Source organism: Pisolithus orientalis (assembly GCF_024613125.1).
Source record: "Pisolithus orientalis strain OTSU chromosome Unknown F5J12scaffold_21, whole genome shotgun sequence".
Taxonomy (NCBI): domain Eukaryota; kingdom Fungi; phylum Basidiomycota; class Agaricomycetes; order Boletales; family Pisolithaceae; genus Pisolithus; species Pisolithus orientalis.
The window spans coordinates 297,351-325,030 of NW_026260802.1; the positions used below are offsets into that span (position 1 = coordinate 297,351).

The 27,680-nt window shown below is 50.0% G+C and overlaps 8 protein-coding genes across 8 annotated transcripts; 4 read left to right on the forward strand and 4 right to left on the reverse strand.

Annotated features, from left to right (window-relative positions):
* Positions 1 to 796: 796 nt before the first annotated feature.
* On the forward strand, positions 797 to 1,172 carry F5J12DRAFT_783872 (uncharacterized protein; the record flags this gene model as incomplete). Its single annotated transcript, XM_051742935.1, has 2 exons — positions 797 to 870; positions 944 to 1,172. 2 exons carry the CDS (start codon positions 797 to 799, stop codon positions 1,170 to 1,172), a joined length of 303 nt encoding a protein of 100 aa, XP_051598600.1.
* A 1,050-nt stretch (positions 1,173 to 2,222) lies between these two features.
* F5J12DRAFT_894166 (uncharacterized protein) lies at positions 2,223 to 4,523 on the reverse strand (the record flags this gene model as incomplete). Its single annotated transcript, XM_051747716.1, has 9 exons — positions 2,223 to 2,677; positions 2,726 to 2,858; positions 2,911 to 3,026; positions 3,055 to 3,743; positions 3,797 to 3,851; positions 3,899 to 4,007; positions 4,061 to 4,155; positions 4,212 to 4,360; positions 4,414 to 4,523. 9 exons carry the CDS (start codon positions 4,521 to 4,523, stop codon positions 2,223 to 2,225), a joined length of 1,911 nt encoding a protein of 636 aa, XP_051598601.1.
* A 938-nt stretch (positions 4,524 to 5,461) lies between these two features.
* Positions 5,462 to 7,331, forward strand: F5J12DRAFT_213777 (ankyrin repeat-containing domain protein). The gene is made up of 5 exons (XM_051738442.1): positions 5,462 to 5,596; positions 5,664 to 5,855; positions 5,946 to 6,028; positions 6,084 to 6,675; positions 6,726 to 7,331. Exons 2-5 carry the CDS (start codon positions 5,777 to 5,779, stop codon positions 7,169 to 7,171), a joined length of 1,200 nt encoding a protein of 399 aa, XP_051598602.1. The 5' UTR covers positions 5,462 to 5,596; positions 5,664 to 5,776; the 3' UTR covers positions 7,172 to 7,331.
* Positions 7,332 to 7,894: 563 nt separating this feature from the next.
* F5J12DRAFT_723002 (uncharacterized protein) lies at positions 7,895 to 17,580 on the forward strand (the record flags this gene model as incomplete). Its single annotated transcript, XM_051741420.1, has 8 exons — positions 7,895 to 8,156; positions 8,212 to 11,270; positions 11,314 to 11,391; positions 11,444 to 13,524; positions 13,580 to 14,102; positions 14,167 to 15,574; positions 15,624 to 16,139; positions 16,190 to 17,580. 8 exons carry the CDS (start codon positions 7,895 to 7,897, stop codon positions 17,578 to 17,580), a joined length of 9,318 nt encoding a protein of 3,105 aa, XP_051598603.1.
* A 1,673-nt stretch (positions 17,581 to 19,253) lies between these two features.
* F5J12DRAFT_840846 (uncharacterized protein) lies at positions 19,254 to 21,241 on the forward strand. The gene is made up of 2 exons (XM_051746114.1): positions 19,254 to 19,352; positions 19,398 to 21,241. The coding sequence occupies exon 2, from the start codon at positions 19,422 to 19,424 to the stop codon at positions 21,048 to 21,050; it is 1,629 nt and encodes a 542-aa protein (XP_051598604.1). The 5' UTR covers positions 19,254 to 19,352; positions 19,398 to 19,421; the 3' UTR covers positions 21,051 to 21,241.
* Positions 21,242 to 21,267: 26 nt separating this feature from the next.
* F5J12DRAFT_840848 (uncharacterized protein) lies at positions 21,268 to 22,272 on the reverse strand. Its single transcript, XM_051746115.1, has 3 exons — positions 22,146 to 22,272; positions 21,564 to 22,079; positions 21,268 to 21,515 (listed from the first exon to the last, which is right to left on the reverse strand). Exons 2-3 carry the CDS (start codon positions 21,933 to 21,935, stop codon positions 21,360 to 21,362), a joined length of 528 nt encoding a protein of 175 aa, XP_051598605.1. The 5' UTR covers positions 21,936 to 22,079; positions 22,146 to 22,272; the 3' UTR covers positions 21,268 to 21,359.
* Positions 22,273 to 22,541: 269 nt separating this feature from the next.
* Positions 22,542 to 23,053, reverse strand: F5J12DRAFT_723073 (uncharacterized protein; the record flags this gene model as incomplete). The annotated part of the gene is made up of 2 exons (XM_051741429.1): positions 22,542 to 22,724; positions 22,790 to 23,053. Coding segments are annotated over 2 exons (447 nt in total), but the record flags the coding sequence as incomplete, so codon positions are not given.
* A 1,195-nt stretch (positions 23,054 to 24,248) lies between these two features.
* F5J12DRAFT_214029 (MFS general substrate transporter) lies at positions 24,249 to 26,878 on the reverse strand. Its single transcript, XM_051738443.1, has 13 exons — positions 26,471 to 26,878; positions 26,377 to 26,414; positions 26,106 to 26,315; positions 25,925 to 26,040; positions 25,839 to 25,871; positions 25,709 to 25,788; positions 25,238 to 25,655; positions 25,132 to 25,180; positions 25,019 to 25,076; positions 24,858 to 24,960; positions 24,707 to 24,798; positions 24,527 to 24,634; positions 24,249 to 24,471 (listed from the first exon to the last, which is right to left on the reverse strand). Exons 1-13 carry the CDS (start codon positions 26,657 to 26,659, stop codon positions 24,340 to 24,342), a joined length of 1,626 nt encoding a protein of 541 aa, XP_051598607.1. The 5' UTR covers positions 26,660 to 26,878; the 3' UTR covers positions 24,249 to 24,339.
* Between the last annotated feature and the right edge of the window lie 802 nt (positions 26,879 to 27,680).

The following is a 27,680-nucleotide window of genomic DNA, read 5'->3' on the forward strand; positions in this document are numbered from 1 at the left end:
GCATGCAACTGGATCAGCTGCTGCATCAGGTGCCTTCAACTTTCCTTCTACGAGCTCCCAAAGTCCACAGAAATCTAGGATCATCATAATTCAGTACTTCCACGTCTGGAAGTTTGAACCATTGTCTTCAAGGGACAGTATGTCATAGAGTCGACTGGAGGCTTGAGTAGCTTTACCCCAAGGTGTAGTAGAGGTTACTGTTGAGGCAGAGACCGGGACCTTTGAGGGACTGGAAGTGGATGCTGACAGACCAGACATAGTAGACACTTTGTACCAGACTTGACATGTTCAATTTTCCTAGGATTAGAACTCGCAGGCAGGGCTCATAACCTTTTGGAGGATGACACGCTGCAGGACTGTCAAGTCTATGGAGAGGAATATACTCAGACTTCAAGTTGGTTGAAGCTAAACAATGAACTACCTATGGAGAGGAATATACTGTAGGTAGGTAAGTAAGTGTTCCAATATAATGAATGGAAGGAGTCCCACCTCAGACTTCAAGTTGGTTGAAGCTGAGGTGCAGTAAGGAAAAAATAAACTGCTAAGTGTCCGCTTTTGGATTACATAATGCTGTGCTCGGTGAACCACAACTAAGGTAAAGGTGATAAACTCCAACAAGATTAACCCTTGGGAGTATAACTGTATTGATGTCTTTGTTGAGAAAGCAACTTACTTTCTTGAGAGCAGTTCACTAGGTGCCTTGCACTCATTCTTATCCATCCCATTTCTTGAAATGCCTGGCAAATTCTGGTACATAAAGTGGTGTGATGGTGAGCTCTTGGCATTCAACATCTACATGGCCAACTCAGAACACTGCTGGGCTCTTGTTGGTGGTGATGGTGGTGCCCATGTTTATGGGTCTGAGGACTGGTATGTCATTCATACAACCCAATCTTGAATACAAGTACTAAAACACAGTCCATAGTCTGTTTATTGCATGCAGCCATCAGACACGAGCCTTCCCCCTTGCAATCCAATGTAAAACAAGCTCTGAAACTAGCCACATTGCAAAAACTCTTCAAGCCATCATAGATACACTTCCACACAATGCAGACTACATGCAGATACTTGCAGCATTCAACATTCCATGTGTACAGACATTACTGGAAGATGAAAGTGGTTTTTATGTGATTGTCATTGGTTCACCCCCTGGTATTCATCACACAGCATGAGTCTTTAATCTCATACTATGTAGTTTGTAGCTTGACTTTGTTCAGCAAGAGTGCAATGCATGCTGAAGGGTCATTTAAATACCATGTATGAAGGGAAACTACTTTGTTTTGGACTGCATTAGCCTTCATGATTGTCAAAGGAGTACTGCAACACATGCCACCCATGTTGACATGTGACCAGATAAGTGAAAGTCCCCCTCCAGCCACAGCCAATTCTTTGGCTGAACAGCTCCATTGCTCGCTATCCATTTTGCCTCAATCTCAACAAACTACCTCAATGCCTTTGTGTGCTTCTACATCATCATCTGACCCGACCTTTTTGCATACCTCATCTACATCTCACTCCTCCACTCTGACATCAACTGTCTCATCTAGGTCAGAGGCCATGATCTTTCCCATCATTTATGGTCATGTCTGTAATCTTTGTGGCATCATTTCCAGCAATTATTATCCAACCTCGACTTCACACATCCAGAACCTTGCTCACCCACTTGGTGACCTAGCGGCTTGCTATCTTGCATCCCATGGATATGGCATTGGGGACATCAAACGTATTATCCAGGCACATGAGCATGCACATAACAACAAAGATCTGGTTGTTTTTCTTGCCAGCCAGGGTATGTCTGTTAGTGAAGCAAGATTTTTGTTGCAGCTTGTAGATCTGCAGGATATTGGGCTTAGATAAAACTCTATGCTACTGTTTTGTAAATGACCATTGAATCTATTGCTATAGCATGTGAACCTATGGTAATGGAACTTCGGACGTTGGCACAACGACGAATGGACATCTATCAACAGCACAATGGTGATTGGGGTCTCGCCGAAAGTTTTTTTCAAAAGTAGTAAGTGCTCGGGCGTTCGGTGCTGAGTTCAAAAATTATGTGGCGCGAGTGTCTGGCTTTCCATACAACAATCACGCCGACAAGAGACACGAAGAGCTACAAATACAGTGCATTGTATCGTCATCGTAAGTAGACCAATCATCATCTGCAATGCCTATCAAGTCAGCGCTATCTCTTAAACTGCCCGTCCGATCGAAGCTGGGAATAGCTACTGTACATGATTCTGGGGACCCTCACACCTGGCAGCACACTTCTCGTTTTGCACTGCCATCTCGTAAAGATTTACTGGGGGTGGGCTCTGAAACAAGAAGTACTTCTTGATTCCATACATGATCTGTTTGGTCCCGTAAATAGCATGTGTCTTGGCGGGTATCGAGAAGACTTGATCCAGTTCCTCGAGAGTTTTTCCCTTGGTCTCCCGTACGAACAGGAGGATGAGGACCCAAAGAATCATGCACCATGCCGCATACCACCCAAAAGCACCTTGAGGTTTGAACGCATTTGACATCGAGGGCCACGTGACGGATAGCGTGAAATTCCAGAACCATGTCGTTGCCGTTGCAAAGGACATGCCAATATCTCGAATATACAAGGGGAACGCCTCGGCGGAGTAGACGAATGGAACGGGGCCTTCTCCAGGAGAATAGAATATAGTAAAGAGATCTTGAAGAACGTGAGTTATTGGGATGCCTGTAAATGCCGGGAGCTTACACATTCCTATGGTGACACCCGCAAGCCGTCCATTCTTAGAAGTAATCCAGAAAGCGGAACCGGTTACCAATAAACAGATGGCCATGCACGGGAAAGTGGTCAGGAGTAGATTACGGCGTCCAAAGGTATCAATCTACCGAATGGATCAATGAAACACCATGCAGCTACTTCACAAGTGAACCCACCGTGAAGACAGCGGGGAGAGCGAATAGCCAGTTCAAGGCCCCAAAGCCGAGCGACGCTGCCAGGGCGGCAGGGTCTGAAAAGCCCGACTGGGAGAATATATTTGATGAATAGTATGCTACAAAAACGATGAGACTACGGCCAACAAAGGGTGGAATCAGACGCGCCAATCACGTTTACCCCGCAGAATTGTTGAGCAAACATAACTATCCAACTTGCCAACGCCGCGTTCCTGTTCCGTGGAATCGTGAACATTTCTACCACACGATTCCTGCCTTTTTTCATCTCGTTTTCTGCTTCCAACAAGACATGGATATAATACAAATCACGCGCAGCCTGCACGCGCGAAAAACGAAGGCGACAGAGTTCGTTGAAGGCGTCCTCGTAGCGACCCTTACTGATCAGCCAACGAGGAGACTCTGGTGCAAATGGGGCTTGTAGGCAGACTATCAGCCCAGGGATACCTGCAGCGGCGAGCATCAAGCGCCAGTTGAGACCTTCGATACCACCTCGATTTGGAATATAGTAGAAGGCAAGATCAACCAAAGTGCCCAGAAAGATGCCAAACGCTGTCCACATTTGCCACATCATGACAAGTGCTCCACGGATTGCGGCCGGGGAACATTCTGCAGCATACACTGGGACTGTTGCAGACTTTGGACCAATGCCGATACCAAGGAAAAATCTTGCGATGAAGAGATGCCACCAGCTACCAGTCAAGGCAGACCAGACACAGGTAACGAATGAGATCAAACAAGTGATGAATATGGTCTTCCTCCGTCCAAGCCATTGGTTCATTGGATAGGTCAACCAGCATGAAAATGTTGCGCAGCATCTGGTCCGGGAGCATAAGCGTGTGGGGATGAGAAACGTGTGACCATGGCCTACAGATACGGTGCAGAATTAACGACACCAACCAACCAACTTTCACGACTTGGGAGCGCTAAAGTTTGATTAGGAAGTGGCGGAAAAATGAGGCATAAAACGTACCACTAGCAGAGTAAATACCAAATTGTTTGGCGTACAGTAGTTGAGCGCCATTGACCACAGTTTCATCCATGCCCTGGATTGCAGCAGCCAGTGAGGACATAACAACCACCTGTGTAACGTTAGGTAATTGATGCTGCCGCGTCCGTCAAGCACGAGACCCACGTAGTAGAGCGCGCCAGTTTGAGACCACCTGTGGTGCACCTCGTCCTCCAAACAATTGATATCTGTGTCCGAATAGATACTATAGCGCTTGTAGGCTGTGAACATGCACAGTCAATGACAAGGGAGTAAGGACAACGAAGCATGTAGTCACCTTGAGAGTCCTGGGCGAGAAGAGCACCTTTTTTCAATTCGCCAAGTATATGCATCAACCCCCTTTCTCGAGCGAATATTTCGACCTCCGTCATAAGGTGCTCATGAGCAATACCCCGCAGCGGGTTTTCCAAGTTCAGGGTGACACCTCTGAGCTCCGATCAGACTATGTATCGTCAGCAGAAGGGGTTTCTGGCACGAACCCTATACATCTTGTGCGCCTGCCTGACTGCGGGAAACATCCACGTTGATTGTACATACGCTCGTCATGCGTGACGTCGATACGTGAACCTGAGCCATAGGCGTTGAACATCGTCAGCAGCGACGAGGGGCTCGAGGCATGCAATGGTGAGGTGACACCACGAGAAAGGGAAAGGGACAAGTGAGGCACGCACTATTGCTTATCTGCGGCGTGTATGTTCTCAGAGGGGGTGTACAAAAAGGGAATGGACATCACTCATAAGTGCTAGACCGGGAACGATCCTGATGTATTAAGGCCGAGAACAGCCTCACTAAAACCTGCAGGCAAGCCCGTCCGTAGGTAACGGGGCGATAATCCGATAAATTTACATAACTTACCTGTCTAAACCGTTACAGGTAGTTTTCTTTCGACAAGTTCTTTGGGACACGAGCCGCAAGGGACCTGTACAATGTCTGGTTCAGTTGGAAAGTAGAAATGACGGTGAAATTGACAGCCTGTGTCAAGCCTGTGTACTTGTCAGCAGTCCAAGCGCCCGAGCATGACAGAACGCACAGGAACTTCACATCACAAGTAGATCGGGACAGCATTCCCGCCGCTGAAATATATGCGATTCTGGAATTGGACGTTTCACCACCAGCCGATCAGACTTCCGCTTCGTTGTTCGCATCTCATTAACTCCCATCCAACAGGGAATGAGGACGTCAATACCTACTTTCATCGTGCGCAGGCGCTGCGAGGAAGTATCAGAATGGTTCGTAGCCTTGTCGCTTAAACACTCCTGGTCAAGCGTTCAGGGTGGAGCTCGGGTACCCCAGTACACATGTAGTACAAGTTGAGTAATCCTCGTCGATAGCCTTGTGAGTCGTCGCAATGGGGTGTATTGTATGAGAAGCCTGGGCGCGTCTTTCGCCGCCGCCTTGGCATTGCTGAGGTACATGGAGCATCATGTTGGCAGTGCATATTTCTGATGGCCCCTTGTCTGAGTATGGGCTATGGTGGGAGGAATTGCGTCCCTCCATGTCTACTTACTTGCCTAGCGCACAGATGTTGCCAGCGGGCCGACGGTCGAAATCTGACAAGGCACGTGTTTGCCTCTCACCGAGCAGAGAGTCGCCCGCGATGTCTCTCTTGACTTTCTTCAACCGAACTCAAGCAATTTGAAGTCCTTTCTTTTACCTGCCCAGGTGCGATTCCACAGCATATAGCCAAGTACTGGCTCTTTTTATTGACAAATTTAAGCTCGTTCTGTAGACTTATCATGCCTTCTCGTAAGGCGCATTGCGTTCCAATGCATACCGTCAATATCCTTAGACCCTACAGATAAACAGAATATTAATGACGGTGGACTTGCTATTACCGCTGACATGCAAAGCATACTTGATCAACCGGGGTTCATCAGTTCACAAATGGGCGGCAGCCAGCTTCGACAGATGTTCCAAACAGGTGCGTAGCTTACATTGATTGATGCCTCCCGTTTCCTGGCAGGACTTACCGAAGTTTCTATTGGACTGCTGACTAACCGACTACCCATAGCATGGACCATGCTTGATCTGTCTAAACTTTCGCCGCTCGCGAGGGCATGTATGATGGGACACTCATTGGATGCTGTGAAAGAGGTGAATGGCTGTTGTGATTGTTTTGATATGAGCGTCGACTCACCAACTGCTGAAGGTGTTGTCAGGGGCCGACGCACCGGACATCAAGGGCACAGAGACTCCCTTCCAACTTGGGTACGTTTCTCTAGCAGTGCTTGGAGTCAATAGGCACCATTGCCTCCCTCCCTGCAATCCGGAGCACTTCAAAATCGTGGAATACCTTGTCCAGTCTGGCGCGCCACTTGACGTGCCAGATATCGCTGGTCACACAGCACTCCATCATGCATGTACCCCGCCAGATATCAAACTGCAATTCGCGAAGCTCCTGCTGCAGCGCGGTGCGAATGCAAATCCTCAGAATCTCTATGGCGAAGTTCCACTGTTTTTCGCACTGCAGGGTGGAGATGCAGAGCTCACGGACTTACTTATGGAACACGGAGCAAAAATGGACATCGAGGATGCAAACGGAGATTCACCGAAAAAGATATATGTCGTTTTCGGTGCTGAGGTAACAGCTACGATCAGAAAATGGGAGAGAAAGCAAGCAGGGGCGGGACCTGCACCGTGCGAAGCGAGGAAGCGGTGTGAAAACTGTCGTACCGAGCAAAGCGGTCTAAGACAATGCGCAAGATGTCACACGGTCCGTTACTGCTCCGTTGAATGCCAAAGTGAGATACTTGTTTTCTCTCTACAAGTTCGATTCATGTAGGCCACGAAGGAGCGCACTGGTCTACTCATCGGCCCAATTGTCATGCTTTCTCGCCATCGACGACTGTTACTTTAAAGCCTCAGTTCTACGACGATACGGTGGCCTACTCAACAGCTGATTTCGCGCGGGGGTGCCTTGGTCTGTCGAGAAGTGGAAAAAGCGCAGAAAGACCTGGGACTCAAATGCTATCGTCCGAAAACCGACGTATGATCATCAAGATCCAGGTTCCATTGTCGTCTACAACAGGTCTACTGATCTATAATCGGCAGCGGGACTTCACATGCATTGTTCACAGAAACACAGGTCCTGAGGCATACGATACTATCGCGCAGACTGTGAGGAGCAAAGGTGTAGGTGGGACGAATGGTCACAAGGCATATTTCGCAGCCGAATTGAGAAGGAGAGATGAGCTCGTGGTGAAGGTGTCGGAGGTACTTGCCGAGCAGCCGTTCTGAATGATCCAAGTAGGTTCATTTTTCTCTTGTGGGTTATGGCATCACACAAAGGAAGCCTGATCATGGGACTAGCGGTACTTACTGTAGGCCGACTTGAAATCGGGTGCTTATGTAATTATGATAGTGTGGTAGTACCCCGGTTGATTCTGCATCCCAACGCTGAGCTTCTGTTGCAAGACGAAGCCTGTGCATGTACATTCAGTGCATACATCTACACAGAACAGATGTTATGTTGAGCAGCGTGCTCATTCGAAGCGAGCAGGGGATTGTCTCGCATTAGGTGTACCCTAACCCTGACTCCAGGCCTTCCTCCGCACGTCCACCACGAGATACTACTGCCACACACGGGGATCGTATTTGAAAGACGGTCAGCGCACGCCTTTCCAGGGTTCCGGTGGCATACGAACTCGCGCTCAAAGAGAAGAATTGGACTTACCTCAACCACGATAATTAAGAACGAGTGGACTCTGTCCATGTCGGATGGCGAAAACGAGTCAGCGGTGTACGTTCTTTCGCCATGCTTCTATTAACGTGAGTTCTTCCTTATACAGTTGCACCGCAAACGTCGACCTATTAGAAGTGAACAGCCTCAAGGCCGAACCAGACGTATATGAACTCAGGGTAGTGCGTGCTGTTTCATTGCCTCTCACGTCTAGTTCCCTAAGGTTGCCCATCCGTTTGCTACCTGGCCGCTGAACGAGCTCGCCCTTCAAATAAATACATATGACATTGCAGTACAAAGTCACGCATGTTTTTTGTCCTCTGCAACTTCCCAACGGAGATGACCATTCTCACTCCAATGATCTTGCTCTATCCGAAGCAGTACGCGACTCGGCATTCGAGTTTGATAGGAACCTCGATCGTCCTGCAAAAACTCATTGGGAATGCACGAAGAAGTTGTTGAGAAATCTCTGCGAGGCGATTTGTTTTCATCAGTTAGAAGAAAGTTGTGTGGCGTCCCAGCTGGAATCTATGACAGCAGGAGGTATGTACTGTATGTCGCAAGGCATCTTTTTGCTCGTGCTGACTCCGTTATATAGATGTTGTCAGCTATCTTATCCGCGCTCAGAACGCGGCTGTTGTGTTTCGACGAGGTGCAGAGGAAACCATCGCGGAAACATTTGAAGTGTCCCCCACTGCGGCGGCGGTCATGGGTTCCTGCGGTAAACTTGTGTGTTCATACCCAGGCCCGGCGATTGCCGTTCCAAACGTGGTTTTTGACGACGCTGTATTCCGCCTCGAACTTGCTCATTTCCTCTGCGAGATGGACAAAGACAGTCTTGACGCGGCTCCCACCACCTGCAAGGCGGGTTCCATGGTTTCCGAGGAACGGGATACAGTGCACCCTCGCTATATAACGGAGCTGCTGACTGGCATCTTACGAGCTGTTGGCAAGCCTGCCGATGTGCAGCGAATCAATAAACGTATTGGTGATGACGTCGTATGGCACGATGCTCGTCTCCCTTGGCGCCGCTCTTCACTCTGGCTGATGATCAGAGTCGTATTGCAAACTACGCTTTCAGGAAATGACCTTGGATTAGACGGCGGATACAAGCAATTCATGTTATTCTTTATGAACAGACTCGCCGGCGAAGCTCTGCATGCCAGAATGTCCGATGGCGTCTTGCACTGGATATCTGCCAAAATTAGTCGCCGCCTGACGAAGTTGGGAGAGTCAGCCCCAATTTGGTTGTCAGCCGCCGTGCTAGAGACATGCACGAGCGTTCGCAATCTACTGGATGAAAGGTGGAGGCAAGTGCAGGAACGCGATGCCTTTACGCCAACGTGGAATCCCCAATCCCTTAACTTCCGGACTGACACCCAGCTCTCGCTACTTGATAGTCACGAATATATCAGTAACGTCTTGAATCCAAGCGGCTCCACTTCGCGTCCCGCCGGTTTTGTGACCGGCGGCCACTTACGTGGTAGTTTGGAAAACTTTCTGTCGACAACTGGCGACTTCTTCCGGGATACCTACAAAGCGGACCCTCGTTTGACACTCTACGATGTAGAACGCGAGGTTAGCCATAGCATTGATGATTGGGTTGCCGGGGCCTTGGAAGATGACGCCGATGCAGCATGCGCGAAGCTGGAGCTCCTAGCCAGCATGTATTCGTCGGCAGCTAGTGAAACCTACAAAGGCAATCCAGAAGACTTCTCACGAATGTTTCTTACCGTTATCGAATTATGGGTTGCAATCGACAAACTCGTCATGCGGCAAATTCCCATGCTCCTTGAATACTCCCCTGAAATACCTATCTCTCTTCTGGAGCAATTACTCCTTCGAGATGCGCACGACATTCAGCGGCTTTGCCTCGCATCTGATTACATTCGCAAACGTCACTCCGAAGCAATAAATGGGCGGTCTGTATTCTCGGACCGGGCGGACTGTAGCAACTTCGCAGTGCGCTATTTCCAACAAGGTTCTCACTTGCAAGCCTTGAGGGACCGCATCGTCGACGCCGCTCGTCAGGACCGTCGGGAAAAGGTTAATGAGCTCAGGCGGTCGGTCGAGCGCTACTACAATATCATAGGGCGGGCTGCAGGCATGAATCATGAATACTCTGTTGATCATCGTGGGAGGAGCTACCACAGTTATGATTGCAGGAAGTGTCGTCTTGAAGCCGAGTCGAAAATCGGGATCACGGTACACGAATGGCCCCTCCCGGAGGATTTTTATCGTGTCGCAGTAGTTGTCTTTGAGCTAAATCGCCCGCCTGCTTTCGATTTGTGGCGTTCGGTCATTTGTATCCTTCTTATTGATATCTGCTCTCCGCAGCTGACGCGGGGATATCCTCATACTTGTCTAGAAGGATATTTTTCGCTAGGCTCCTACTACACCGAACACGCGAGGACTCGTGTCACGCTGGCTTCCGACACGAAACCCTTCATACACTCTCACTACCGGGCAACCTATGTACCAACCGATGAGAGCACAGTCTGCGTCAACAACGGACTTAACTTTTACTACTACGACAAACGTTCCCATGTCTCTGTCACTGACGCCTTCGGCACCGTGGATATATCTAGCCCTTGTTCCCATCAGCTCCCACCAGGTCCGTATCAAAACTTACAGGACTACCTTCGGTATACAGCGCACACCTCAAATCAGGTGTTGTGCAGCCAGGCCAACTGTGACAAAGAGCTTTCTATTCACGAGTTCATAGCGTATGGCCATCTACGCAGTGGTCCCTCTTTGCAGTGGCTCAATATCTTGCGGGAGATTCGTGCCAATACATTGACCCTCCGTCGTGACGAAGTCCACATGCTGTTCGCTCAGGCAGTTAGCCAAGTTGGACCAATATCAGATGATAGGAAGTTGGTATGGCATGTTGAGCTGCAACATACGCATTTCCGTCACTCGTTCCTGGGCGAACTTGAAACCCTTGTGTCGACTGTGTCGGGAAACTGGTTGGAGGGTACGACAATGGATACAGTTTCATTTGTGGTCGCTAGGATGCTTTCTGCGAGACCTGCAGTCCAAGACCATAGCTATCATCGAGCTCTCGAGCTACTCCGCACCGTTCGGGAGAAGACGTTCACTTGGGTACTGGAACTCTTTCACAAACTGGAGCAGACCACGTGCGAGGTTGAGAAGGAACAACTTCGAGGACGCCTTCGTGACTCGGCAGCCATCTGCCGTAGCACTTTTGATGTGGGTCCTGACGACATAACTAAGCTTCTCGACTCTACCAGAGCTCTGGAGATTCTACTGTGCTGTGCGGTGGTCATCAATAACAACACCCCTCCGCAGTTCAGTGCCCTTCATGGCATGTCAAGGCTCCTTATGGAACGTGACTGTCGCCTATCATGGAAACTGGAGGAACTTGTGGGCACTATGATCCTAGAGGGGAATGATGGCATTGATCTCGGGATTAAACACTTATGGCCAGGGTACCGCAGAGGCCCGCAATGGCAAAAAGCGGGCACTGGTAATTGTAGTTGGTTCACCACCAATACGACCAGCTCCGAAGCCCAGCATTCACAACAAGTGCACTTCGATATCCTCAACGGTACTTTATTGGTGGACGGGCGGCCGATGGGAAGACTACCGGATGAGATCAGGACAGATCCGATTTTTACCTTGCTTTTTGGTGCTGTATGTGTGTTGACACTGATCTATTTCGTAAACTGACTTTCAGCAGCAAGCACCGGACGTCCTTCCAGGTGATATGGCAGGAATGGACTACGTCACTCGCGGTTTGATTGACGAATATCGGGTAGGTTTCCGTGTCGATTTGTATCTACAGAGAGCTAAGATTGGTTCTGTAGGTTTACTTCCGAATGGGATCGAATGGGTTGATAATTCAGGCCCAAAAAGAAGCTGACCCGGACGTTTTCGAATTAATTCCTCTTCAGAAGTTGGCATCCGATCTCCCCACTGCACTGGTTGAGAACCACGTGCACTGGATCAATCTTACGACTCACACGATAGAAGTTCGCCCTATAGAGAATTTGTGGGGGTCGTCACCCGACAACTGGACGCTTCACTTTTCACCTGGATGTCATTCGATGATTAGAGGAGATGCCGCATTCTTTGATGTTCGCAGTGAAACCTGGCGGATGTTGTCTGAGCGACTTCAACCTTTAGAAAATCCCCGGAACATCATTATCACGCTAGAAAATTCAAGGGTGTCTGTCAACTTACCACGCTACGGTCTTTCTTTCTTCGTTAACGATGACTGGGAGTTGGAGTGCTGTAATCCTCGTGGAATGGTGTACGACGAAAGCCAATCTGCGGGAACGTTGATCGGGCTAGCAAACAAGCTGGTTTTGCGACCTAAGGCCAATTTAGTTGATGAAGGCGTCCAGCGACTCTTGCTTATACCAGAAGGGAATGTGTCATTCGCGAGGCAAGGCGATCATGTGAAGGTCACGGTCAATATATCGGGTCCTGCGAACAAGCGGTTCCTTTGCCAAATATTCCGGATTGATACCAACTTTGGATGTCTAGTTGACAATGCTAGTGGTAGCCTTGCGAGCAATCTTTATAGGGCCTACCTGCACGCACTGACCAGCAAACCGTGTTCAGTGGACCCTCTAACGCAAAGAACTGGTACAGAGGAAGCGTTATCTATTTTGCACTCTGCTGCATGCCGGTCGTTTATGAAGATCGATACTCGCTGCGCCAAGCTTCTGTGTCACATTGCAGCACTGACCACTCCTCGAACGTGGTACCCCAAACATCTAAAGTGCATGCAAACTGTGCATTGGCTGGCGGGACTTCCGGCTGCATCTCAGCACCATGGCCTTTACCTTGCTTGCTCGTCTATCAAAGAGATCGAGATTCTGCAACAACTACATGACTTTCCTGATGGTCAATCTACTTCGCTCTTCAAAGACTTCCCATCCTGTGACGACCACCTACTTCGTCGTGTTGCAATCAGAGCTGTGGCACTTTACCCACCAATGTCGGATAATCCCCTTCCAGGTGGTGGATCCGACTCCGTTTACGAAGCAAGGGATGTACGGATATCATCTGCTGACGTACTCCGTGCATACAGCACTGCGCTTGCTGTCTACAATTGGTCAGCTCAGAAACGTCTAATGAATAACATCCAAGCCTTACTTGAGTCTTGGAACACCACTGTGGGAGGTGTTTCGCGAGCATTCTCGTTGCGTTACGACAGAAACTGGTTATCCCACGACCTACCGCAGATCTGGCTTCCATTGTATGATAGCTGTCGTAGGAGCCAGGCGTCGCGCCATCGTTTTCAACTCATATTTTCCCTGTCCGCCATGGCATATGCCTCTCCGAAGCTCGAAGACATTGTCGGTACATTACTGGCCTTCGCAACAATGCCTCAATTCAAGAATGAAAATCCACCTGACTATCCCATCTACAACCTTTCTGATGGTTACACACCTTCGCAACGTGCGTTGAATGAGCTCGTTTCCCAGCGGGAAAAGCCGTACAACTACAGCCTAAGTCCAGAGGAGTACAGGGAGCGGCTCCAGCGGGAAAAGAGTGAAGTAATTGCGAAGACGATTGCTGCATGGCCCTCTTTGAACCCCCCTCCATGCCGCAACCTCTTTTGGTATGATACTGCCGCATTGGACCGTGGTCTCTGCGAATTGTTTGCGAGTTGTTACCGCAACATGGAGTTGAAGAATCACCTGAATCGCGTTGAGTCAATTCTTGGCCAAAAACCTTCCCACCCGTTTATGGGACCCCTTGATCCGACCTCGCTCGCTAACCGATCATTGGAATATCTCTTCACTCTATCTTTGAAAGGTCACAACCCAATCCACGGGGCCATGACTCTCGATGACCTTTTTCAACGAGCTGCGCTTGCTGTACCCCCGCCCCCGAAGTTGGAACTCAACCTAACCCTTTCTCGGTCTCAAACTTGGTATTTATCCTTTTATACTATGCGAATGCGTCATCCTGAATCTTACTTTTTTCAGCGGACCTAGCCAAATGAGCCAGTTGATTGACGACCTCCGCAGGAATGCAAACTCGGCGTTTCAACTTATGTACGCAGATGGGCTCCAACGGAGTGCGGACCATCTTAGTCATGATCAGACGACCCTGGAAGTAGATGCTGCCGAAGTTGAACACTTCGTGAAGCTACTCAGAGGACATTACAAGGATAGCAGGAAAATATACATGTCCACCCTAAGGTCGCTTGTGGCATACTTGGGTCCACAAACGACAAGCGAGCGCGCGGTCTACAGCTCAGGTCAGTGGCCACGCGTCACAGCAAAGGTTCTCTTTGGTTGCCTCTCATCAACATCGCAAATTCGATTGTCTCGTGACTGGCGAGTTTGTTTAATAGCATTCACGAAGCTTGCACTAGAGTACCAGCGCACTCGCCGAATGCTTGCTTTGGCAAAGAATGGCCGAGCCGAAGATTTACACAAGGAAATAGAGAACACCGGTTGCAATGGTTGGGAGGCAGAGTCGTATGCCGATTGGCTATTAATCCAGGTGCTTTATCTCCTCATCTCTTGTTCTGTGGAAAGTTTATTCACCCCTCCAATTATCGGTTCAGCTGGATGGAGATTTCCTCATCCGTCCTGTCCAAGCAGACGTTGCATCAGAAATGATAGCCCCTCATTCCGGCCAGAACACCGTTTTGCAGTTAAATATGGGCGAAGGGAAGTCATCTGTAATCGTACCGGCAACAGCCTTGGTCCTCGCTGACGGAAACCAACTGGTGAGGGTGGTGGTCCCGAAGGCTCTCGCTTCCCAAATGTTCCATTTACTCGCACATCGTCTTGGTGGACTCGCCAATCGACGAGTCTTTCACTTGCCATTTTCAAGATCCTTGGAAATCGGCCATTGGGGTGCCAGAGCAATCCAGGGAATCCTAGAACAATGTATGCGCGAACGTGGCATCCTCGTAGTGCAACCAGAACATATCCTGTCGTTCAAACTGCTGAGTGTTGAGAAACAGCTAGATGATACCACGGGCATCGCCGAGCAACTATTGCAGACTCAGCGATGGCTTCATTCATACGCTCGTGATATCCTTGATGAAAGTGATGAGATCCTGCACGTTCGAAATCAACTGATCTATGCTATCGGTTCACAGAGACCTCTGGATGGCGCTCCAACTCGGTGGTCGACCGTGCAACAGATACTCCATCTCGCAAAGAAGCATGCCCTTTCGCTCCACGCAGATTTCCCGCTCGGTGTGGAATACGAACAATATCACCGTCGCAGTGGCGCTTTCCCTCACATCCGTATTCTTCATGAAAAGGCAGGCGAAGCGCTCATTTCTAGGATTGCTCAGGACGTCATGGACGGTCGGCTACTCAACTTCAATCAAACGCGTCGAAGCGAGAGGACCGCAATTCATGACTTTATCACCCGCATGGATGTTGCCCCTTCCGAAGTCCAAATGATACGGGACTACTGTGGAGGCACCACCATGTGGATGTCCTTGTTACATTTACGTGGACTTCTAGCGTCTGGGATCTTGTTGTTTGCACTAACGGAGCGACGGTGGCGCGTCGGCTACGGACTTGCACCTCCTCGAACTATGCTGGCCGTCCCTTATCGTGCGAAGGACTTGCCAGCACCGAGAGCAGAATTTGGTCATCCAGATGTTGCCATAGCGCTCACCTGTCTCTCGTACTACTACGGTGGTTTGGATCGGGAGCAGCTGACGTTATGTTTCGAGCGCCTTTTCACGTTAGATAACCCAGACCAGGAATACGAGTCATGGGTCCGCGATTGCCTTGAAGTTCCTGAACACCTCTATCAGATTAGTGGCATCAACACTCAGTCTTTGGATCAGTGGAACTCCTACCTGTTCCCGATATTCTCGTACAACCAATCAACCATAGACTTCTATCTTTCACACGTTGTCTTTCCGAAGGAGGCTAAGGAGTCCCCTTCGAAGTTGTCTAGTTGCGGGTGGGACCTTGCAGAAGCGAGAGAGCACGTAACTACTGGTAAGTGCATAGCTTTAGCCACAAACCCCTTTAATAATTCCTTGGTTAGGGTTTTCTGGGACAAACGATGCCCGCTATCTGCTGCCAACATCCACCAGCCAACGAGATCTTGATCACCAGCGTTCTACCAATGCAAAAGTTCTCGCCTACCTCCTGCGGCCCGAAAACGACGCCTACGTACAAACATCGTGGGCAGATGGTCGGCGACGAACAGCCGGCGAATTTCTTGGGCTTATAGCGGAACAAAAGCCGGAAATACGCGTAATATTGGATGTTGGTGCTCAGGTCCTCGAGCTGCAAAACAACGAACTTGCGGCGCTTTGGCTGGAGTTGAAACCCGATGCGCTTGCCGCGATCTACTTCAACGACAATGATGAGCTGACCGTGCTTTCACGTGAAGGAACCAAGCGATCATTTGCAGAGTCACCGTATGCAAGTCGACTGGACGAATGCATCGTGTATCTTGATGATGCACATACGAGAGGCACCGACATCAAGTTTCCAATCGGGTTCCGTGCAGCGGCAACTCTGGGGCCCAAAGTTACGAAGGACCGCTTGGTTCAAGGTATAACAATGGGATCGGTTGATGACACATGTCACTGATATTGGTGGCAGGGTGTATGCGCATGCGCAAACTTGGACATGGTCACTCTATCATGTTTTTCGGACCTCTAGAGGTCGACAGAAGCATCCGCAAGGCAGCTAGAAAAAATCGTCGAGACAGGATACATCCGGCAGACATCTTGTTATGGGCCATGGGTGAGACGTGCACGGAGATCCAGAATAGTGCTCCCCACTGGGCTCAGCAGGGAAGGGACCACGCTTCGCGGTATTCCGCTTGGTTGGAGTTCTGCAGCAACAAAATAACTTGCGAGGAGCTCGCCGCTGCCTGGCGGCAACCGGATGCAAAAACCTTGGAAGAACTGTACGCGCCGTCCAGTCCTGAGCCGCAACCAACGTTGTCCTTCCCGGCAATCGAACAGCGCTGCCAAGAGCTTGGGGTTTCCTCCTCGACCCATTCGAATATGGATGAGGAACAGGAACGAGAAATTGTACATGAAATAGAACGCGAAATGCAAGTGGAACGACCCCCACCAGCTACCCCAGCGGTGCATCAGGTCTCGGCAGACGTTCGTCATTTCGTGCGCACCGGCATGGTCAACCCTCGATCAAAGGACTTTATTCACATGTTTGACTCATTTCGCGACCCCACAGCACCTCCCCAAGAGAACACCGTGTGGTCCCGACGCATCCTTTCAACTTCTGACTACTCCACTGTGGCACAGGGACGAAGTCAAGTAGGAGTTGGTGAATACCTCCGTCCAGTTAACTGGATACTCTCGAGCCAATCGAGTGGGAACCCTCCTCTCGTCATCCTTAGCCCATTCGAAGTGGATGGGTTATTACCAGACATCAGAAGCAGCGAATCTGTGTGTCTTCATGTCTACACGCCACGAACCCAGGCGAGAATGCGACCGTGTGACGACCTGCGTCTATACACAGTTCCTCCCGCTCACCCCGACTGGGTTGCACCAACCTTACTCGTAAACCAGATCAATCTCTTTGCTGGGCAGCTGTACCTGCGCGACTACAACACATATCTTCGGCTTTGTTACTTTCTCTGCGTTTATGCCGACGGTCTCCACGATGATGAGGATCTGGAGGTTGAGAGCGATGGATTCATAGCTCCCGCACATCGCCCTCTGAAGGCGCGATCAATTGACACTTTCCAGAAGTCTCCACTTGCTTTCCTCAAGTACGTCACTAACCTGCGTAGGAGGGGGATGAACTTCACTGCCACACACATGGGGAAAATTTTGAATGGACGATCGTTGAAGAGAGAAGATTTCGAAGATCAGAGGAAAATTGAAATAGTACGCAGCGGACCGTCTCATGGAGATGCCCGAAATATGCAGGATAATCTGTCTGCTGAAGCTGATTACGCGCTGTTGTTTTTCGCTTTTGATATTGTGGTCCAGTTGCTCCGTATGTGCATTGTACGATAGTGTTCTTGATAGTGTTTGCCAATATTACCAATAGCCCAGGGCTAGCCACCGTGAAAATGCGACCACGTTAGACCCACTCATAATGTGAAACTGGGTGCTTGTTGGTCGTCTACCCTGACACCATTTGGTGTAAGCGTTTTCTACAGTACGACACCGATCGTGAAGGTGACGCCGAGGGAGAGGAGCATCGCGCCATACGACGTCATCACCCATACATTTACTGAATCGCTGGACTTCGGCAGGCTTACCAATGGCCCGCAGGATACCAATCGACAACTCTGTTGTACTTACACCGAGCGTTCGCCATATCTCGTGCAGGGTCCGGGTACGAACACACGAGTTTACCGCAGGAACCGATGATCGGGGTCGCAGTGGAAGACACTTCGAATATGAATCTGCAATAGTTTCCTCTGTGTCCCTTCTGAATGCAATAGTTGCATTCTGAGCATCCCAGATAAGATACGCGGCAAGGGTCTGTACGCCAGAGTCAGCACGAGAAAGGAGCTAGCTTATGACATACATACTCCTACTGTCATAGATTCGACCATTCACATATACACCACCCTGCATCAAGGGATTTGCAAGATGCAGCTGACATCTGGCGGCGGGATACACCCATGGTGAAGTGCTGTGTGAACAGAGATATCTAGGACGCCTTGTGGTGCAGCGCGCCAGCGACTGGAGATGGTATTTCACAGCTCCAAAGTGCTCTGGATTGCAGGGAGGAAAGCACTTGTGACCATTGATATCAAGCATTGTTAGTGACCCATACCAAAGATGGAACGGTGTTGCTGCGCCTTTGATGACCGCCAGCCCTTGACAGCACCTTCAGTGGTTGATCAGTCAATCCGGAGACGCTCCCACGGAACAATCATAACAGCCATGAATCTGATGAGTGTCCGATTGATAAGAAACACGGCCGAGCTAGTTCAACATTCATCCCCAGGTCCCTCATAGGAAGCAACGCCTAGGTTTAACAACTGAAATGGGTATACCGGAACGTATACTTTGCGGTTTGGGATTTGAACAATTTCAATACAATTTCAAGGAGCGATACCGGGGACGGACACTTACCATGAATCAAACTCGGCATGCCGTGTTGCCCCAATGGATATCTCCAACAATCTCCTCCATCTTTGCGAACCTTCCTGTCGATTTTCCAAACCCTCTCAAGGAACTGAGGGGTGGAACATGGCACGCGGTTGGACAGTCACACTGAGTGCCGCTCTATTAGATCGACCAATCACGAGTCAGCTTAACTTCGCCAGCATTAACATCACTGACGTACACTCGGAGGCGGGTTCTCGCCAAGTTCAATCCTCACAAGCGAGGGAGAGGGCGTCTGGAAGCATTACTTTGCACCGCTGATGTATTTGACTGTCAGCCTTTAAACGTGGATCAGCCCGTTGGGCCCAGGCATCGTCTTTGACTCGTAGATGGTGCCTTCGAAAAGCCGAAATTGGACCTCTGCCATGAATACCAGATGAGAGCGAGCATTAAATACGATGAATTATACTATACAATCAACGGTGTGGTGTGGGCCTGCGATGAATCGGGTCCAAAGCTGCCTAGCGATACATGAGTAATCCGGTGTATGGAATCAAGACCAAGTCGTGGCCGTAAGAAATGATATGCTTAGTTGCGGCGATGTTAGTGACTGTATGACGCAATAAGGTTAGGTGTAGCGACGGTGGCAGTGCGATGGACGCGTTCACACCCCGCACGGTCCGTTTTGTTCAAGGCTCTCCGAGCTCCACTACCAAGTCCACGAAGTATGTTTGATCACCGACATTCGGAACTCTCACCTGAATTTTTAGATTCACTCAACAATAGTCGTTTTCATGGATCAGTCTGATGTCACAGCGGCGAAGACACCTCTGGTGGATGTCCTGCTATCTCATCTTCCGAGCGAGTTTTCCGCACTAGGATGCTTGAGCACGGTGTCGTCACGCAGGGACGTGGAGACGCTACTTTCCTTTGCTCTCGGTGGGGACTGTTCCGCAACAGTGTCACCTGAGACACGAAAACATTGGATACAACAGCAACCCGAGGCTATCCGAGCAATCCAATGTATTCGAGGTCTAGACTCAAAGGCTTGCAAACGTCCTCTAGAAGATGGAAGTGCTGACGTGATGCAGAGCTCGAAGAGGCTGCGGACAGAACAAGTTGAGGAGGAGGGGGAGGAGGAGGACGATCCTCCTCTTTTCACTCTGCCAACCATTTCCACGACGTCACCTGTCCGAAAAAAGGTTGACATCACAGTCCACTCACAATCAATCCGATTTGTTAATCCCTCTTCGCGTGTACTTGAAGCATCCATCCCGCTCATGAGTATCACCCGCGCGTTCCTACTTCCCACGCGTGGTAAAGCCAAGGACCACTGGACTGTGGTACTTCTTTGCTCAGACGTGCCACCTGACAAGGGGAAAGCTGGCGCCCCTGCACAACAGCAGGCAAAGCAGAACCAACAAGTCATATTCGGTCTCGACGCGCTAAGTACGGCTCAATTTGCCACGACGTCCTACTCGTTTTTCACAAAAGCGAACGGACATTCTGTGGCTAGTTCGAGGTCTATGACCACTACCACCGATACAGTGGAAAAAGGCTCCGAAACCTGCTCATCTCTCCGTAAACTTCTCTCCTTCCTATCTGTCCCCTTCCTCGAACCTTCCGCCAGTATATTCAAAAGCGCATGTGCGCCTACTAAAGCCGGGAACAGTGCTGCTGGAATTGATGCATATCTATCTGCAAAGCAAGGAACGCTATGGTTTTTCGATTGTGGCATCCTATGGGGAGAGAGTAAGCCCTGTGAATTTTGGGCTGTAGAAGACTTAACAATACGAAATGGGGTCAAGCTATTGAGCGCTACGGGGCGGACGTGTTCGGTTATACTTCGTAGAAGGCGGACTGGGGTTACCAAGGAGAGTGGTAATAGCAGTGATGAAGAAGAGTTTTCTGAGACGGAGTTTGCGATGATTGACGGGAAGGAACAAGATCCTATCTCTGCGTGGGTGAAAGAGCGGGAGGCCATCTTTGGAAGGCCTTCGGGGTCTGCTCCAGACGAAACTTCGGTACGGAAGGGAGAAAACAGAAGCCAGAAGAACGCGGTCGCAAGCACCTCAGTGAACGGGCCCGCATGGGACGATTCCGATTCAGATGACGAGGACTTTTGCTCTGACTCACCAGATAGCGCTAGTGGCGGCTCGACCCCGTCGGATAATTCCAATGACGAGCAGCCTGATGGTAATGCTAGTGATGAGAATGAAGAGAGTGGATATGATGACGACGACGACGACGACGACGAGCAAGAGGAAGCGGACGAAGAACTCGATGTCGCCCGGCACCCTCTATTGCGACCGGGTGCCATGCCCAAGATGTCCAAGTCTGCTGTGAACGCTGTCGTTGACATGGTCAACGAAGAGTTTGGATTTGCAGGGGATAGCGAAGAGGACGAATTACAAGATGATTAGGCTTCGTTCCTTACCGAGACCTCGCTCTCAATGCATTTCAGCCCCTGATATTATTGTACATTCAGATTTTGCACGACATCTGATCTTTCCACTACAAGTAAATACGGCATTGAGAGGAGCTTGCCTGTTCTGACACCTCGGGTGTCAGCAAACTAACGCACTGGCCGATCCAATTATATACAGTGTATCTTGTCTGAGCCGGAGCGGGAGGCATCCTCAAGCCGACTTCACGAAAACCGAGTACCAACCAAGGATACTCTATTTGTTGGAGACAATTCAAACACATGAGTAGAACTATGAGATCTCAAGTCATCTTGCGCGAGCATGCTTTACGGCCAGCGTGAAGTAATACATTGCAGGAATGTCGACTGCCCAGATTCTGAAGGTAAGCAAACCCATGTCATCATAGGGCACGTTCTCCGCGTCCCTCGGACCGAAACAAAAATCCGCAACACAACGCAAAACCTACATGGAGATATCAGTCTGGCGTAGAATTGCTGACCAGCCACTGACCTGAGGAGAAAACACAAGACGCAGGGCAGTAAACACCATCCCTTGCCGATACGACAATCGCGCTTCTGCTGTGGTACCCTTCTTGGCAACGGATGCGCCAAAAATCGCCGTTGCCGCAAGGACGATGTCTGCTACGGCCTTAACCATAACCCAGCGTCTCGTCTGCGACGCTAGGCGCCTGTCTGGTAGCCGACGACGCCTTTCCCCGGGCGGCCATGGGGTGACGGTACCAAGGTCCGTAATTACACTCAAAAGACTTATGGCAGATGATATTGCGGGTATGAGGAAGACAAATGATGGCCGTGTGTGGCGTTTTGGTTTAACACGGGGTAAAAAATCTAGCAGATGGACACCCGAACCCGTCAGTCTCATGGTTCGGGGCACGGTGTAGATGGAGAGATGGAAGTGCCTGCCTCAAGGCCAAGGGTTTGGGATTCCATGGCTCGCGTGCTGGGTACCATGCTAATAACACATGGTGAATGGTGTGGCTTGTGAGCACCCTGGGTTCTCGGGCGTCTACACGACACAGCTCTCCAAGTAGTCAGTTAACCACCAAGACTGCACTGACGAGGAGAGACTTGCCGTTGTTCAGGGAATACTTGGTTGAAGAAAATTTTGAACCGACGGGGCACCTGCGCGCTACAATGTTTGAACTGTGAAATGGGGGATCGCAAGATACGCAGCCTCACAGCGTTCACGTTCAGATGTGGCTGCCACTCATCTCGAGAAATCCTGCGCGCCGTCGAACTTCGCGGTAGTACAATCCACACCACGTTGGTCTTGGTTAGGCTGGTCTCCCAGTGAAGCTCCATACGCCACTGCAGGCGATAGCACGAGAATTAGAAGTAACGGACACCGTCGGCGCAATACTCGCTGAACCACCTGTGACCTGTACCAACATCGATGTCATATCATGTCAATTCATAACCACGGCACTACCACGACAATCATGCTGGTACGTATGCAACCACTGTTCAGTCAGCGAGTAATAAATGTGCGGTAAATCATTGATGTAGTAGCATGCCTGAGCGCCTCCAAAAAACAGAAAAAAGCAGGGACGTCTGCTGTCAAAATCCTGAAAGCATGATACCGAAGGAACAGCCGCAATGCGCCCCTTGTATCCGTGCGCTCGTGAAGAATTTTCCTCGCGCAGCGTCCAATCTGCACACAAAGCCCCAAGGGACATCAGCCCTGTCGAAAATCACGAGGATCCGGGAGAGACTGACATCCAAAGCGACTATGAGATGCCAAGAAGCGAACAGTGCCCCATGTAGATACTTCTGACGTCCCCATCCAGATGCACTCTTCTGTGCGATGCACCCACCAGCAATTGTCGTGACAAGAGCTAGCTCCCCCCTTGATTTCAGCGTGAACCACCGGGCGAACCACGGGACTACTATTCGACGACGGTCGCGCATGCGTAACCACGGTATGAGAGATTGATAGTCGGATATGGCGTGCGCAAGGGTTGCTGCTGAGCATATAACGGGAAAGAAGAGCTTCAGGCTACGGAATGAGCATTCCTGTGCACGGTGTAGCGCGATCTCATAGACGATCTGAGAGAAATCGCTGGAGCATAACTCAACTTCTGTTGTCGTAGATACAGATAGAGGTCAGCTGCCGCCGTTTATGTTTTGGAGACCGTTTCAGACTCGTGGATTGAGCGAGGCGTTATAATATAGTACGTACACGTGGTTAGCTTGGAAACACGCTGGTAACGGCAAGTAACTTCTCTCTGAATTCTCGAGTGTTTGCAACAGTACCCAGAGGCACAGGTCACATACCGAGGGGAGGACGAGATAGAAAAGTTTGAGAACGTCGACGAATCAGTGCCGATATTCAGATAAAACACGACATTTGGTTGCTCGGAATTCGGTGGACGACTGGAATGCGCCTCTCACATCCATTAGGCTGCCCAGCGGTACTTCAGTAGTGTCCCCGTGCATTTGCGCCGCTCAAGGTCGGTTCCGATAGACTATTAGCAGCTGTTAGCAAGACTGAACTTCACCTTGTTTACAAAGTCACTGCAACTTGAAATTCGTTTGGTCTTTTTTCGTTACCCACGAATCTGCATCCCACAGCCTCGATTCAAGTTCAGTCAGGGAAGTTCAGTAGAAGGGAACATGAGCGTGCATCTGGGTGGAGTCCGGCAGGGATTTATGCGCCACCGTAAATTGTCTGAGATAGTTTGGGAATATTATGTGGATAAACAAACGAGCCGATGTGAGATGACTCCAGAGCGCACGGTAATTCTCTAGCACATGTGGACGGACACCTATCAGACACTGCGTCGTAGTGTGATGCAGTGGTGTGCGCTGCCTGCAGCACGCACCGCACCATCACACTACCAAGTGTAAGATCATTTTCTGAGTATCAGTGGTGGAGACATAAAGCGCTCTGCCACATAGTCTGGAGAAAGTCTACCAAATGTAAGCACCGCCACCAGCCAATTTTCCGAGATATACTGACTTTACCATATTCGTGACGAGAGGCACACACAGTCCTCGTACCCTTTGCCAATTGGCATGGAGTTGCGAGAGAATCGTTGCTGGCAGACAAGAACCTCACACTCTGTTCCATGGAACCGTCATTAGGAGACCGAACTGTGTCCGGTACGCTTCACCATGTACCCCCACTGATCAACACCTTTGTGAACAACCCAGCGAGAGACATATCGAAGAGGATTGAGGTCTATGGATTACAAACGACTACCGATCTATTATTTCTACGGCCATCCGTCACTGGGGTCCCCCCGTCCTTTCTAACTACATGATTTCTAGATGGAGACCTTACCTCGGGGCTCATATGGAAGCAAGAGGACTACGAAACCAGCGAACAACAGCAGACTGCCAGCGACGTAAACAGGTACGGCTGTCGACAAGTTAGCGTACAACGCGATAATGGGGGCCTACCACGATTTTCAGCATATGGGACCGACAAATGATGATGGTAAGGCAACTCACCATAATCCCAAATACGCCTTTAGCGGTGGAGGTCAAGCAATTCCCTGTCCCACGGTGTATGGCGGGGAAGATCTCAGATGAAATCGCATACAGTACGCCATACATAATCTGCGTATTAACCCCGTAATCAGCGCAGGGGCACATATGCGACAGGATCATAAGCAGAAAAAAAAAACTCACATTACTGAACAACGCGTAACCGCAATTCCATCCCAGAAGCTCGTTTGACGTCCGGGATGTGGTACTCGCGAAGAGGAAGGTGCCAGTTAGCCCTTTATTTCGCGAGGAGTCGTTGAGTAATGTCATGCGAAACGAGTTTTGTATTACTCGCCTGCAGCGATCGCAAGGGTACCCTTGCGCCCGACGTAGGGGACCTCCACGGCCCAACCAGCGAGGAGGGCTGCAGGAATACCGACGGCGCTAAGGATCACCTGCTATAAGGCCACGGCGAGAGGTAAGATATTTGAGTGAGGGTGACTTTGAAATGCGTACATTACGATACGTGATGTAGAGCGAGCCATCTCCAAATGTGACACCGCGAGTGGTGAGGCTGCAATATATAAATCCACCCATCACCAAAGAGCTAGATTGACAAACAAACCCACATGTATGGCAGGAAGTTATTGTACAGGGTAGATGCAAGACCGATGACACCTAGGGTGGTGTGTCAGCAACATACCTGTGCACCAGCTCACGCAAGGCGCTGCTTACCCCACACCACAATTAACAGACTGGTCGACCACGCCATCTTAGGTGTGGAAAACAAGGCCCTGATATGATCTATGGCGAAGCCCGAGCCTTCGCTGAGGATTCTGCGCCTACCAGTAGAACCAAAAACGTCACGCCCACGGATCTTGCCTGGGGCTTCAAGTTCCTCGACGGTAAGTGGGTTTGGCTTTCCATTACATTCAGCAAGATTGCGGATGACATCCACAGCTTCCGCGTCCTTCCCGATACCAGAGAGGAATCGCGGACTCTCTAGCAAGTTGAACACGAAAAACCGGATACCCCAGAGGAAAAGGGTCAGTCCACCCAGGACGAACAAGAGATAACGCCAGCCCATGTTATCAGATCTATCACAATCAGCGGACGAAGAGCAGCTGTAACCTGCAATAAGAGGCCATGCGATCTTTGTTGATCGGTAAGCTGCCAAGAATGAGGAAGACATGAAGGTGGCCTTACAAGACTTGCCAGAAGCTGTCCGAGGCACCACCAGATGGAAAGGATGGTTAACAAATATTGATGTGAGCCTGGGACGAAGTCTGACAAAGGATGAGAGGTGCATTTCAAAGGAGAAGCGGGACATCCTTACCCAAGAATACGGCGGCGTCAACGGGCATGTTACCTGTCACAGAAGGATTCATAGGAGGACAAGAATCGAATCCACAGAATCCATACCGCCGACTCCAATGCTGACGAATGACATGAAAACTGCGAGAGCAACGAAGCTAGGTGATCCTCCAGCAACTACACCAAATATGCCCGCAATGAGTAGCGTCAAGTTGAACGACCATCTGTGAGATGATGTCAGTACTGTTCGCAGAGGCGCAGCAAAGCGAAGACATATGACTAAACAGACCTCCTTCCCCAGATATCGCACCCGAGCCCCCAGATGAGACCGCCAAAGAACAGCCCGATATTTGACGCCAAAGACAGGAAAGGACCGTTGAACTGGAATTCGTTCACCGCGGGCGTCAGTATAAGTCCGCTCATTGACTGATTGACTGATGATTCAGTGGGTTGCACTATCTGATTCAGCCCTATGAAACTCACAGGCCAGGCACTGTCACTGTGTGCAAAATCATTTACATGAGTAGCAGGAAAGAACAGCGGATTAGCGGAAGACCTACGCAAACCACCCGAAACCGGCAACCACAAACAGACCCCACTTGCAGACGCAGTTGCTAAGTCAGGTAGACATGCACACGACGGAGGTACGCTTACCTGGTACTTGCCCATTCCAATGTCCTGAATCGAACGATTCAAGATTTGAGCTTTCGCATGGTATACCGGGTCGACGTATTCATTTTCGTAGAGATCGAAAGGTGGACCAGTGATTGGGTTCGTTCGTCCATAGGGAAGTACGTCGGGGTGCGGTACGACAGCATCGTCCTTTACTGGGGCCTCAGACATAACTGCGAGTCCACTCGTCTCGTTGACAGTGAAATCCTTGCACAGGTGCGGCGGTGAGAAGCAGTGGGAACCAAACTACCCAAAATTTAAATGTTGCTCGATCGGGGTCTACATTATATTGTGCGCAGATATGAATACATGGCTGACTGAGCAAGTACTGCCCTCGGCCTCAATCCTCATCCTTGCGGCCGATTATGAATCAACCAAACATGTTTTTTTTTTCCACAGGCGTGATTTGGATGTAATGGAGAAGTTTACTGTAAGTCTTAGAACGATCAATGCACGAGAGCCAAGTGTCTGGTGGCAACTGGCACCACACACTTCCCAGTGCCACCATGTGTGGTCGACTGTAAATCCCAACGACAAGCGTTCGTCCGGATGTGCGGCCTGGCGAGACCGAGTGCTAGGAGAAGCATGCTACTAGAAGGTTTCGAAGCCTCAGGCCATATCTCGCAAGATCCTCGGGTCCTTGGACGTTTGCGAAATGGTACGGCGGCTCGTACGTGTGGCAAATATGCTGAGATCTGAGACCCGGTGAAAACCCGTCATATCCATACGTAATTTATTCCGAAAAATTTGAAGGTGGCTGTGCCCACAGCCACTGCAAATTCGCTGACTAAGCGGAAGGCATGCATGCGAGAAAGTGAGGGTCAGGAGACTTGTGGGCTGTGCACAACCCTTGCCTGTACACCTGTACTTAATTCAATGCTACTGGAAGCCACTCTATGTCAGCCATGTAATTATTCACGAAAAAATGGGTATTCTGCGAAGAGACCCGCCCAAATTTGCTAGATGAGTGGTGTTCGGGCGCGGGAAGTGGTCACGTGATCACGCCTCGCGTGTGGCACTTGCGCTTTGGGCTCGGCTGCACACGTGCGAACACGCGCTTGCAAAAAAATTGGCACGGGCCGCCCTCCCGCCTGGGAAAATTTGCTTATCTGGCTGCAAATTTCCCGGTGCTAAGTGACTTAGCACACTTTACAATGGATTTTGCACTTTACATCCCATTCCTGATGCCAAT